The sequence below is a fragment of the Rhododendron vialii genome, chromosome 10a (assembly GCF_030253575.1).
Source record: "Rhododendron vialii isolate Sample 1 chromosome 10a, ASM3025357v1".
In the NCBI taxonomy this organism is placed as follows: domain Eukaryota; kingdom Viridiplantae; phylum Streptophyta; class Magnoliopsida; order Ericales; family Ericaceae; genus Rhododendron; species Rhododendron vialii.
This window is the reverse complement of record NC_080566.1, coordinates 34,390,327-34,404,334: the sequence shown is the minus strand read 5'-3', so window position 1 is coordinate 34,404,334 and position 14,008 is coordinate 34,390,327. Positions and strand designations below refer to the sequence as shown.

Genomic DNA, 14,008 nt, shown 5'->3' with positions numbered 1-14,008 from the left:
TTGGTTTTGGGTGGTTGTCTATGTTTGGTTTTGTTTTTGATCTCGTTGTTGGTTTCTTATCAACTTCAGCTTTTAGGTGTTTTTTTTTCTTCTTGGTTTAGGCTCAGTCTGTTGGGCCTAAATCGGTTCCTCCGTGTGGTTAGGAGATGAGGGTCTTGGGTGGTCAGGCCGGTGTACCCAAGCCTCTAATGACTCTATACTTTGTGTTATAAGATAATGAAATCTATCTTTTTGCCGATCAAAATTAATAATAATAATATTTATCATTGCAGCCACTAGGCTGAGGCCATCTCTAATGGCCTAGAGTTCCGCATCGACTGGACTAACTCTTCCAATTTTTCTGCCGAAGCCTCTCACCCTGTTTCCATTTGTGTCCGATAAGTCCTCCTCCAGTAGCAACGCCTTTGTCCGTAAACATGCTCCCTCCGTAGTTGAGCTCGAAGAAAATGGTGCCATTCAAAGGGGTCTTGCAAGTGGAAATGGAGCGGATGGCGGCAGAAATAGTTTATCGAGAGTGTTTGTCTCCGAAATGGGTAAGTGATTACACTTCATAACATAACATAAGCAGGGATAGTTTCATGGGCAGATTCGGAAATCTATCTTGGCAGGGGCACTTTATTAATCATATGATAATCGTAAAAAACTAGTAGTATTTTTCTAACCAACCACAAGATCCTAATACGCCAACAAAAGTTTGTAATGCATATTTTTTTTATAGAAAGGTGTATTGAAATAGATAATTTGGGCACGTATCATGCACTGATCGCAATGTGGGTCTTACTACGAGTCCCATATTAAATTTAAAATATTTTTTAAGGGCCTTCGCGAAAAATTAGCTTAATTCGATGCCTAGAAGTACTCGATCTAAGTTTCCATTCGGGTTTCAAATGTTTTAAATTTAATAAACAACTCGAATCATTTGTGTGGGATCTGTAGTGGGTCCCACATTGCGATCAGTACATGATCTGCGCCCAAGTTATCTGTGTCAACAGACTTACGATTTTTTATAAAAGTATCAAAAAAATGAGTACCAAATTTTTGTAGTATATGTTTTAAATTGGCATTGACATAGTTTCTAAAATGATGATGATGGTCAATCTTTTGCATTCTGATTTTATGGAGTAGTGAGTCTGGTCTTGGTGCCCCAATCCTTTTCAATACTACACATTAATGCTATACAACTAGAGAATAGAGATAGACTTATTCACGGAGCTGCTGTAGAAAGGCTATTCATGGATGGTTTGAATTTTAATGAAATTTTTTTGAAAATAAATTTAACTCTGTTTTGAAAAAATTTCATTACAATCTGGATTATCCAAAATACTTTGATAGCTTGATATTCACCTAGTTAACAATTATTCACGAAAAGCTACTTGAATTTTTTTTCCTCATAGGGTTGTTTGGTGACCACGTGACCAACAACACACTATAATTTGTCATTTATTAGACGAAACAAGTACATGATCGAGAGCGGATCAAAAAAAAAGTACATGATCGAGCCAATAATTGTTTTTTTATTTGGTGGATCCGTTCAATAATTGTTCGTCTCGCATCCTATATATGCCTATGCGTGGAGGAGAGAAATTTTTCGGTGTGGTGCTCGTTCGGTACATTCAGATTGTCTATTTCGGTTTTGGATGACTCGAATTTGGAAATAGAAAAAGGAGGGAAAGAGGAGAGAGAGTGTGGGGGTGAGAAAAGAAATAGTGTTTCAATCTGGACTGTTCAATACATTTTCAGATAGCTCAAATGTGCCCCATGGTTCTTCATGAGAAATTTTTGGGGTATGGTTCTTCACGAGAAATTTTTGGGTGCGGTCGGGTACCGCACACGTGGTACTCCGGACAGTCCAAATGTGCTTTCTGACGGTCGAAATTTTAGATAGAAAAGAAGAGGAGAGAGAGTGCTGGGGTGAGGGGATAGAGAGAAAATAAATTTGGACTGTCTAAAACACGTTTGGACGTCCGAATCGTCCGACAAGTACAATCATGTGATACCCACTCGGCACCGAAAAACTTCTCCTTCCCACACAAAATTCCAACCACAAATATCCCATCATCTTATGATTGCTCTTCCAATTTATATAGCAGAGATCCAACACTACACCACTGCATTTCCAACAATGGACTCCGAATCTAAGGAACTCTGCTACAGGTACAGTGGTGTACAGCAGCCGCGCACAGATCGCTTTTGTGTCCGTCTCGGGTCCCACAATGATGATCGGCTAAATTTTGAAGCAAAGTTGGATGATTTGTAAACACCATTTCCGATATCGGATTGAGGTGATTATTTACAAGGACCCTAAACGAAGTATTTTGAACAAAATGAACGACTCAAATCATTTTTGCGGAACCCAAAACGGGCACAAAAACGATCTATGTGCGGCTGCTGTACACCACCTGCTGTACCCGTAGCTTTACTGGAATCTAAGCCACCCATGACCAAAAATGACAAGCTACACATAGTTATGTTCCCATGGCTAGCTTTCGGCCACATGATTCCATTCCTAGAACTCTCCAAGCTCATAGCCCAAAAGGGTCACAGAGTCACCTTCGTTTCAACCCCCAAAATCATCGATCGTCTCTCGAAATTACCTCCAAATCTATCCCCTTGCCTCACTTTCGTGAAGATTCCATTGCCCCATGTCGAAAAACTCCCCGAGAACGCCGAGGTCACCGTCGATTTGCCGTACGACAAGATCAAGTACCTCAAAATGGCCTACGATCAACTCGAACAGCCCATCACTCAACTTCTACACGACGCTTCTCCCGATTGGATTATTTACGATTTTGCGTCTTACTGGGTAGGCCCTGCTGCGGCCAAGCTCGGCATTTCAAGCGCCTATTTCAGTATTTTCATCGCTGCCTCCTTATGCTTTTTTGGTCCTTCGAAAGTCTTGATGGGAATGAGAGGCGACAGCTGCACGAAACCCGAGGACTTCGCCGTCCCGCTGAAGTGGGTCCGCTTCAAATCCACTGTCGCGTATCGATTATTCGAGATCAATCGAATATTCGATGACGTGACAGGGGATGATAAGAATATTCCCGCAACGTATCATTTCGGGGCGGCTATCGACGGCTGCAATGTTGTGGCAGTCAGAAGCTCTGACGAGTTTGAGCCTGAGTGGCTACAACTTCTTAAAGAGATTTATCAAAAACCGGTTATTCCAGTGGGGCTGCTTCCTCCAATGCCTCTGGATCATGATTCCGTGACGACACAAAGGAATGGAGAACAATAAAAGAGTGGCTTGACAAGCAGCCTAAAGGGTAAGTGGTCTACATTGCGTTCGGGAGCTAGGCAAAGCCGAGTCCAAATGAACTCACTGAGATAGCTCTTGGGCTGGAGCTAACTGGGTTTCCGTTCTTTTGGGCTCTGAGAAAGAAGCAAGGCCTGGCCGATACCGAGGCGGTCGAGCTTCCGGACGGGTTTGAGGAGAGAACCAAGGGATGGAGAATCGTGTGCACGAGCTGGGCGCCTCAACTCGAGATACTGAGTCACGACTCAGTGGGTGGGTTCTTCACTCGCTCGGGGTGGAGCTCGGTGGTGGAGGCCAGGACCGGCTCTGAGATTTTGTGGGCCTAAAACGATCTTAAAAAATGAGGCCTTTAATAAATGTACAAAAAAAAAAGTCGATAAATGAATTTTTCAAAATTAAATACATGTATTCAACGCGAAAATTCCCACAAAAAATACATTAAATCGCAATATTTCAAAAGCATCATTATCGTTACTTAAACATCACTCTTCTTCTTCTTGGTATTTTGTTTTTTTTCTCTGACCAGTCCGTTCTTCCTTTATTGCGTTTGTTTGCAATGGGATAGTGTTTGCGTAATAGGGGAAAAGATGATGGTAATGATGCATGGTGCACCCACCACGTGGTCCACACTGAATAAATTTCAAGGGCACAGATAACTCGGGCACATTTCATGGAATGATCGCGATGTGGAGCCTACTACGGGTTCCACATTAAATTTAAAACATTTTGTTAAAAACTTTCATGAAAAATTAGTTCAATCCGATGCTTAGAAGTATTCGATCTAATCATTTAAAGTTTTACATTCAGGTCCCAAATGTTTTAATTTTAATGAATGACTTGAATCGTTTGTGTGAAACCTGTAGTGGACCCCACATTGCGATCAGTTCACGATCTGTGCCCAAGTTATCTGTGTCAACAAACTTGCAGTTTTTTATAAAAGTATCCAAAAATGAGAACAAAATTTCTGTAGTATATCAGTGTACGTTTAAAATTGGCATTGACAAAGTTTCTAAAATGATGATGATGGTCAATCTCTTGCATTCTGATTTTATGGAGTAGTGAGTCTGTGGTCTTGGTGCCTCAAATCTTTTTCAAAACTACACATTAATGCTATACAACTAGAGATAGACTTATTCATAGAACCGTTGTAAAAAGGTTATTCACATAATCGTGCGATCTCAGCCATTTATTTCATGTTTGGATGGTTTAAATTTAAAAGGTTATTCATTAGAATTTGAACCGTTCAAAACACTTTGAACGCTTGATATTCACCTCTGCAAACAACTACTCATGAAAAGCTTCTTAAATCTTATTTTTCTCATACAACTAATAGCGGACCTCGTAGGGGTGTCTGGAGACAATGTGACCAAGAACACACTATAATTTGTCATTTATTAAGACGAGAACGAGCCAATAATTTTTTATTTTTTTTTTTGGATCCGTTCAATAATTGTTCGTCTCGCACTACGCCTTAAATGAACTGGCATTGGGGCCCGGCACAATTAAAGAATGATGGTTCTTCGCGAGAAGTTTTTGGGTATGATTCTTAAAGAGAAATTTTTGGGTGCCGTAACTACCACTGTACCACACATGTGGTACTTCGTTGGCGATTCGGACGGTCCAAACGTGCTTTCGGACGGTTCAGGTTTTAGATAGAGAAGAAGAGAAGAGAGAGTGGTGGGATGAGAGGATAGAGAGGAAATAAATCTAGACTATCTAAAACATGTTTGGACGGTCCGAATAGACCGAAAAGTACAACCTCGTGGTATCAACTCGGCACCCAAAAACTTCTCATTCCTCACACAGAATTCCAACCACAAATATCCCATCTTCTTTAGCATATGCCCTCACCTTATGATTGCTCTTCCAACTTATATAGCATAGATCTAACACTACTACTGCATTTCCAACCAAAAATGGACTCCAAATCTAAGTCACCCATGACCAAAAATGACAAGCTACACATAGTTATGTTCCCATGGCTAGCTTTTGGCCACATGATTCCATTCCTAGAACTCTCCAAGCTCATAGCCCAAAAGGGTCACAGAGTCACCTTCGTTTCAACCCCCCAAAACATCGATCGTCTCCCGAAATTACCTCCAAATCTATCCCCGCGCCTCACTCTCGTGAAGATTCCATTGCCCCATGTCGAAAAACTCCCCGAAAACGCGGAGGCCACCGTCGATTTGCCGTACGACAAGATCAAGTACCTCAAAATGGCCTATGATCAACTCGAACAGCCCATCACTCAACTTCTACACAACGCTTCTCCCGATTGGGTTATTTACGATTTCGCGTCTTACTGGGTAGGCCCTGCTGCGGCCAAACTCGGCATTTCAAGCGCCTATTTCAGTATTTTCATCGCTACCTCCTTATGCTTTTTTGGTCCTTCGAAAGTCTTGATGGGAATGAGAGGCGACAGCCGCACGAAGCCCGAGGACTTCACCGTCCAGCCGAAGTGGGTCCCCTTTGAATCCACTGTCGCATTTCGATTATTCGAGATCAATCGAATATTTGATGACGTCACAGGGGATGATGAGAATATTCCTGCAACGTATCGTTTAGGAGCGGCTATCGACGGCTGCGATGTTGTGGCAGTCAGAAGCTCTTACGAGTTTGAGCCTGAGTGGCTACAACTTCTTCCAAAGATTAATCAAAAACCGGTTATTCCAGTGGGGCTGCTTCCTCCAATGCCTCCGGATCATGATTCTGTCGACGACACAAAGGAATGGAGAACAATAAAAGAGTGGCTTGACAAGCAGCCGAAAAGGTCGGTGGTCTACGTTGCTTTCGGGAGCGAGGCAAAGCCAAGTCAAGATGAACTCACTGAGATAGCTCTTGGACTGGAGCAAACTGGGTTTCCGTTCTTCTGGGCTCTGAGAAAGAAGCAAGGCCTGGCCGATACCGAGGCGGTAGAGCTTCCGGACGGGTTTGAGGAGAGGACCAAGGGACGGGGAATCGTGTGCACGAGCTGGGCGCCTCAACTCGAGATACTGAGTCACGATTCAGTGGGTGGGTTCTTCACTCACTCAGGGTGGAGCTCGGTGGTGGAGGCGATACAGTTCGAGAAGCCTCTGATTTTATTGAGTTTCTTGGCAGATACAGGACTGATTGCGAGGGTTTTGGAGGAGAAAAAGATGGGCTACGTGGTGCCGAGAGATGACCGGGACGGGTCGTTCACGAGTGACTCGGTGGCTGACTCAGTGAGATTGGTGATGGTTGAGGAAGGGGGAAAGATATACAGGGATAAGGTTAGAGAGGCAAAGGGGCTGTTTGTTGACAGAGATACACAAGACAAGTATGTGAATGGGTTGTTGGATTACTTTAAGACGCACTCACAAGAGCATAAGGCATAAGAGCATGTACACCAAGCTAGGTATACATGCACTTTAAGCTATTTTACCTATGGAAAACAAGAAAGTTCGCATGCACCAGAGTCGGTCAACACTGCGCCAGAATTGCTCCGGCTCCCACACCTCTGTATTTCTAGCGATTCACTATTCACAAGCAATACATATTTTATTACTTTTTGGGCCAGGTGCCCTCCATTACTCTCTCTTTCATACCTCTTGTTGTCTCTCATCTGTTAATATTATTTCATATTTAATGAATAGAGAGAATTTGAGAGAGATTGGTCTAGGATGGAAAGAAAAAGTGGATAGGTAAAATACATTTTGTACCTTTTTTACTAGGTATTTTGACTACCATTGGTGTGCATGCTCTAAGGATTGCAGAAATGCTACGTGCCTACACAAACGGTTGTGTAACTAATTTTAGCCGTCCAGATATATTTTCAACGGTCCAAATCTAAAAGAAATTCTTTCAGAAAAAAGTTTAATTTTTTTTAAAAAAAATTTGAACGAATTCCGACCATCTATTACAATAATAGATGGACAGGGATTGATTGTGTTTGGTGTTGTTCTTCTCCATCGTGAAGGAAAGTGAAATCATCACATGTGAAGCGTTTGTGTTGTGGCCCAAAAGTGAAGTCTTTGGCATTGCCATGTGAGGAGTACGTAACTATGGTTTCTATTATAGAATTGAAAACAGATTTTTGTGCTTTATTTTTTTTTATTGATACACTCGAAAGTTTTGTGCAAAAATCACAACGCAATTTTGACCCGTTAATATGAGTTCGTGCAGAATAGTTTCAAATAGTTCTAGTAGTAGACTAGTAGTATTTTGACCCCATTAATAAAAAAATCCTAGCTTCGCTCCTATGGCGGTCACCTCCTTTTTCTCTCCCTTTGAAAAGTTTACCAGTCTTAGTTCCTTGTTTTAGAAAAATCTAACCTTTCTACTTTCAAATATTACTGCCGATCTTGTTCGGTTTGGATTTTGAGAGGAGTTTTAAAGTGTAATGAGTAGAGAGTGATAGACACAGAAAATTTATTGAGAACCAATCGCAAAGGTTTTGAATATCCCAAAGAAATATTGCCAAAAGTTTCTAGCACATGACTCTAGTCTGTGACCATCTATCTATATCTAATTATTTGTATAATAATGAAGCTTAGTTTTTGAATCTCATATATGCAGTTATAAACCTAGACCATCCATGTTTTGTTACCAACTGTTAGGATTAATTTCCAAAATACTTATCTAAATTGAATGATTTTAGACTGATTTTATTTGTTATGGAAGTAGTATTTTAATTGATATATATATATATATATATATATATATATATATATATATATATATATATGGTACGTAGTCGACACAATCCATATTGATTTTATTTGTTATGGAAGTAAAACTCGTATCTGACAGAATTTTAATTGAGCGTTCGAGCCGTGCCTTTAGACACGGGTACGTAGTAGTTCATTTATATTCTAGCTGTGGTGATTGGCCCAAATCTGGGTGCTTCTAGAAAACTGTATTTCTGTGGTCTAGGAGCAGGACTCAGTGCAGCTTATCACAAAGCTGTAGGTTAATTTCCACATATGGGGTACTGTTGGTCTTGATTGTGTCTGTGTCTGTTTATAACTTAATTTCCACCCCACAACTGTAATAGGAGTGGCCAAACAAGACCTTATCAGCACTTCGAAGTTCAAGCAATGGAGTCCAAATGTAGTCCACCACGAACCAATTAAAGATGATAAGCTACACATATAGTCTTGTTCCCATGGCTAGCCTTTGGTCACATGATTCCATTCTTAGAGCTCTCCAAAATCATAGCCCAAAAGGGTCAAATTGGTGGAATTGGAAATCCTATGCTGCACTCCATGTAGTGCATTTTGAAAGGCAAATTTGAACCGTCCATCTCAGCAATTATTGGTTCAGATATGTTTGTTATATTTTACCTGCCAAAATTAATTATTACCGATAAAAGATAAACAAACATTTCTGAACCATTAATTCTCGAAATAGACGGTCTGAATCTGCCCTGCAAGATGCATCACGGGGAGTGCCCTATAGGATTGGCAAGGCTTTTAGGGACCAAAACTATAAGTTCTTAAAACTCTCAACCTCATAATCCTCAATTCTAATTAAAAGTTTAATTTCTCTTTCAAACGTGGAAGAGATTATTCAGGGTTCCTGAAACATTTCTCCACGGGGGCTGAACAGTCAACGGGCACCATAGATTTGTATGCTCATAGCTCCCACGCAGTCAATGCCACGGCCATTTGTTTGGGCTCTACATGGTTGTTAGTTTGGGCACCATAGATATGTATGCTCATAGCTCCCACGGAGTAATGCTTCAAGGCGGCACTCATCTCTCTCTTATATTTTCCTATTTTTTTCTTCCTAATTTTTTTTTCCAGAAATCAAAAGGGGAAATGATACTGACACTCTAAAAATTGATGCAAGCATTCCAAAATCAGTGTAACTACAAAGCCACTTTCCTTTATTTTTTGGAGTGCCTACATCAATTTTTGGAGTGCCAATATCATTTCCCATCAAAAACTAGTTGAAAACACTCGTTCTAATCTCCCTCCCAATTCTCATGACTCCCAGTCCTCATCTTTCGGCTCTTACAAAATTTGAATAAATCCACTTCTAGTGAAATTAAAAGATTAATTTTATGTACTAAAATTTTTAGGCCCCGTTCACCTAAGGTTCTTATTTTTTAACTATTTATTTTTCATTTTACGAAACATGTCATTATCTCACAATACATTACCTTTAATTTAAAAAATAATTAAGTACTGTTATTTTAGTTAGTGGAACGGGGTCTTACTCTCATGATCAAGACAAGTTCATGTTTGTCAGTACTAGATGAATATAATTATGTATTCAAGACCAATTCCACATTTAGGACTATAGGGTGGCGATCACCTCTCCTTTTTCCCTCCCTTTGCAAAATACTAGTCTACAATTTCTATTTTCTACTACCAATCTTTCTTCCCTCTTTTAGAACAATCTAACCTTTCTACTTAATTTCAAATATTTCTGCCACAATAGTCAAAAAAATGCACCTGAAGTTTCTAGCACACCTATGACCATGCGATTTGTATATATTCTAGCTACGTACTCTGCTTGGTAACGTCCCATATAAGAGTAGGAGTGGCCAAACAAGACCTTATTAGCCGTTCCAAGTTGAAGCCATGGAGTCCCAATCTAATCCACCCATGACCAGAGATGATCACGAGCTACACATAGTTATGTTCCCATGGCTAGCCTTTGGTCACATGATTCCATTCCTAGAGCTCTCCAAACTCATTGCCCAAAAGGGTCACAGAGTCACCTTCGTTTCGACTCCTAAGAACATCGATCGTCTCCCAAAACTGCCACCAAATTTATCCCCTCTCATCACTCTAGTGAAGATTCCTTTACCCCGAGCCGAAAAACTCCCGGAAGATGCTGAGGCCACGGTCGACTTACCTTACGATAAGGTCAAGTATCTGAAAAAGGCCTACGACGAACTCCAACAACCCATCACTCAACTTATACAAGACACTTGTCCCGATTGGGTGGTTTACGATTTCGCTCCTTGCTGGTTAGGCCCTATCGCAGCGAAACTCGGCGTTTCATGCGCCTTTTTCAGTATTTTCATCGCTGCTTCATTGTGCTTTTGTGGTCCTCCTTCAGTTTTGTTGGGGTCAGGTGGGCATAATCGTACCAAACCGGAGGACTTCACTGTCCCGCCCAAGTGGGTCCCCTTCGAATCGACTGTCGCTTTTCGCTTATTCGAGATTAAGCGAGTCTTCGATGACGTGATCGGGGATGATGATGAGAATCTTTCGGCAATGTACCGTCTGGGAGGGGCCATTGATGGATGTGACGCCGTTTTGGTGAGAAGCTCGTACGAGTTTGAACCCGAATGGTTACATCTTCTTGAAGAGATATATCAGAAACCTATCATTCCAGTGGGCTATCTTCCTCCAATGTCGACGAATCATGATTCGGACGACGACGACGACAAGGAGTGGAAGTCAATAAAAGAGTGGCTTGACAAGCAGCCTAAGCGCTCGGTGGTATATGTTGCGTTTGGGAGTGAGGCTAAACCAAGTCAAGCCGAACTCACCGAGATAGCTCTCGGGTTAGAACGATCAGGGTTACCCTTCTTCTGGGCCCTGAGGAAGCAACGTGGTTTGGCTGATACAGAGATGGTTGAGCTACCAAATGGGTTCGAGGAGAGAGTAAAAGGACGCGGGAAGGTGTGGACGAGCTGGGCGCCTCAACTCAAGATACTGAGTCACGATTCGGTCGGAGGGTTCTTGACTCACTCGGGGTGGAGCTCGGTAGTCGAGGCGATTCGGTTCGAGAAGGCTCTCATTCTGTTGACCTTCTTAGCGGAGCAAGGACTGAATGCTAGGCTTTTGGAGGAGAAGAAGATGGCGTATTCCGTACCGAGAGACGACCGAGACGGGTCGTTCACGAGAGACTCGGTGGCCGAGTCGTTGAGATTGATGATGGTTGGGGATGAGGGGAAGGTATACAGGGAGAATGTAGAAGAAGTGAGAGATTTGTTTGTCGACAGAGATACACAAGACAAGTACATGAATAACTTGTTGGATTACTTCAAGACTCATAAACTTCAAGACTCATAAACAGATCCAGACTGTCCTAACACATTTGGACGGCCAGAATTAGACGCACAACTAACACAATCATTATGCGAGTAGCATTTTTGTTATACAAATTAAATAAATGTGTCTGGTGATCAGGAAATCAATCGATATAGACTATGGTTGTATTTTGTTCTATTGCATTCAAATTCTGGATGTGTGCATGCACTGGCATTTTGTTACAAGATCATGGAATGTTAGAATTAATGTACTCAATCTTGAAATATATACAGCATTTCTAGTATTGTTGGCAAAATTGTCTTCTTTATTATTGAATATTGATGAGTCATAATTTGACTCCTGAGCGGATTGATGCATCTGACTCCTGAGCTCGATTAAACTAATATAGGGATTGGCCGAGCAGAACGCAAGCTAATACTCCACCGTTTCATTTTGTTTCTCTATTATTCTTTTCGTTTCTTTTGTATCTATTGCGTATGTATATATCTTTCAATTTATAATATTTTTCATGATTTAGCCAACTTTAAATTACAGAACAAATCGGAATCTATCAAATAACATATATATTCCATATTTTTAAAGATTCATATTGAAATATAAACACAATAGACAAAAAAGAGACAAAAAGTTATAGACAAACAAAATGGGACGGAGGGAATAAAACTCTAATTTTTAGTATGGTAGTAGGCTAGAAGGAAGTAATAAGACATTCCCCTGCATCTCAACCAAGTCTTTATTAGAAGGAAGTATCTGTTCTGGAATATGTTTGCAAGATGCGCTTGTGATGAATGAATTGACCATTCAAAAAAAAAAAAACGAAGTCTTTATCAGAGATTGAGCAGAGCAAGATTGGGTAAAGGGAAGCAGCTCCATGCAAGCATTTAAAAGAAGAAATTTAAGAAACTGAGGGAAGGCTATGGCGTTTAAATTCTAGCTGGTATATTCACACAGATCTTCCCGCAAATGGAAACCGTCAGTTTTCTAGTATCACCATTAATGTGAGCCCCACCGCTCGTTTATTGTAATATCTCAACCGTTCGTCTTATAAAACCCTCAAAATAGTATATTCACGCAAGAAAATTAGCTTAATTGAACATAGATAGGTATATCAAAAATTGAATTTTGGTTTCTAAAATGAACAACTATGAATAGTTTAACTTTAAGATCCTTCCGCCAGCAGTTAAACCGTGAGTTTTACGCCAACGCCACTGTCGGCTCCACCGTGCGCGCCACAATTTGTGAGTTGGGCAAGTTAACTGATGGATTATGTGATTCTGTAACTTATTCTTGCATGCGTGGGGGTTCGATTTGACGAGATCTTGACCGTAGTTCGGATTAGGTTCCTTCCTCTGCGGCTCCGCACCCCTGTTGCTGAACCTGCAACAAGTCACTAGGGCCGAGATAGCCCAGTGACCCTCCAACGATCAAGTTAGATCTTAGGGGAAGAATGTAGATCTAGGGTTAAAGTATGATGGCATACCTCTCCAGGTGAGTAATATCCCTTTGTATTTATAGATCTAGGTTTACTTGGCATCCAAGCCAGCGCGTGGAGAATACGCTCGGGTAACCACCTCGGGTGATGTCAATCGTGACAAATAGGGTAAAACGGTTATAGAGCACATGGCGAGATATAATCCCAATGATTACGCTTGCTGCACAATCCTCATGGGACCAATCCTGCGTAACTACTTCTCTTAGGAGGCTTCGGGAATACCGGAACAGATATAATCTTTGCTGTTGATAATTACCGAAGCAAGTATAGGGGTCTTATTACTGAGCGATAAACCGAACAGCACATAGGGACTATTAGCTTTTACCTAGTTGGTGTCCAGCCCCTCAAAAGGCATTGGTTCAAACCATTTGGCTCGGTTACCAAAGACGATAATCAAGGCCACCACAATAGCCCCTCAACTCTCTGGAGCATCGCTTCTTGGCTTTAGGAAGTTAACCTTTCTCGAACCATCATACTTGAATCTTGTTCACTTAGGTTACCGAAGCGACGAGCGATGTTAACCGGTTGTCGGACCGCTAGCCCCAGTTCTCGGGGTCACGTATCGATCATCGCCGAGGTGCTAGAAATTGATAGTTGTCTCGGCACGTGCAATGTCAGTTGATATGTACGAAACGTCCTTTCGGGGACGCGTGTCATCATGCCAATGGCTCGGTAATCTGGCGCTCTGTCCCCGGTGTAGAACATCCGCTAGTGACCATCCGATGAGAACATGTGTCAGAAATCTAACAGCTCGGTACACGACACTTCGTTTTCCGCGTAACTCCTTGAATGCTCTACTGCTATAAAAGGAACGACAAAAGAGATAATCGATCGTCTTTACTCTCTGTCATTGACGAACTGCTGCCACTCATTCAACCCAACTTTCGATCGAGATTTGGAGTGCTTTGGAGGCAAATCTCAACACGAAAACCAGGTATGATGATCTCGATCTAAACGTTAAGCTTCATGAATTGGTCATTTTTTTCAAGTTTTTCGTCGTTTTTTTACACACATTGCTGCTGAGCCACTGCTCGTCGGCGTCTGGTTCATGGTGGCACTGGGTTCCTCTGGCGCTGCTCATGTTCTTCCCGAGGCCTAAATCCTTCTCGACGCTTGAACTCATCCCGAAGCCAATCTTCAACCCGAGACCATAAAAATAGTTGCTGATCACGAGGATTCTTCTCGATGAGCAACGACCATTTTGTCCCGAGCATTAGATCCTCTTGTTTTCCCCTAGCATATAGCTAAAGGGTTTTTGCACACTCTCCTTTTTGTTAGGTATGAGCG

At 41.6% G+C, this 14,008-nt stretch overlaps 2 protein-coding genes and 1 pseudogene across 2 annotated transcripts; all 3 read left to right on the top strand.

The window, feature by feature from the left end:
* Window positions 1-2,425: 2,425 nt before the first annotated feature.
* Window positions 2,426-4,315, top strand: LOC131303158 (putative UDP-rhamnose:rhamnosyltransferase 1; annotated as a pseudogene).
* Window positions 4,316-4,952: 637 nt separating this feature from the next.
* LOC131302412 (UDP-glycosyltransferase 91A1-like) lies at window positions 4,953-6,883 on the top strand. Its single transcript, XM_058329022.1, has one exon. It carries the CDS (start codon window positions 5,098-5,100, stop codon window positions 6,610-6,612), a length of 1,515 nt encoding a protein of 504 aa, XP_058185005.1. The 5' UTR covers window positions 4,953-5,097; the 3' UTR covers window positions 6,613-6,883.
* Window positions 6,884-9,638: 2,755 nt separating this feature from the next.
* On the top strand, window positions 9,639-11,511 carry LOC131302411 (UDP-glycosyltransferase 91A1-like). The gene has a single exon (XM_058329021.1). The coding sequence runs from the start codon at window positions 9,805-9,807 to the stop codon at window positions 11,248-11,250; it is 1,446 nt and encodes a 481-aa protein (XP_058185004.1). The 5' UTR covers window positions 9,639-9,804; the 3' UTR covers window positions 11,251-11,511.
* The last annotated feature ends 2,497 nt before the right edge of the window (window positions 11,512-14,008 follow it).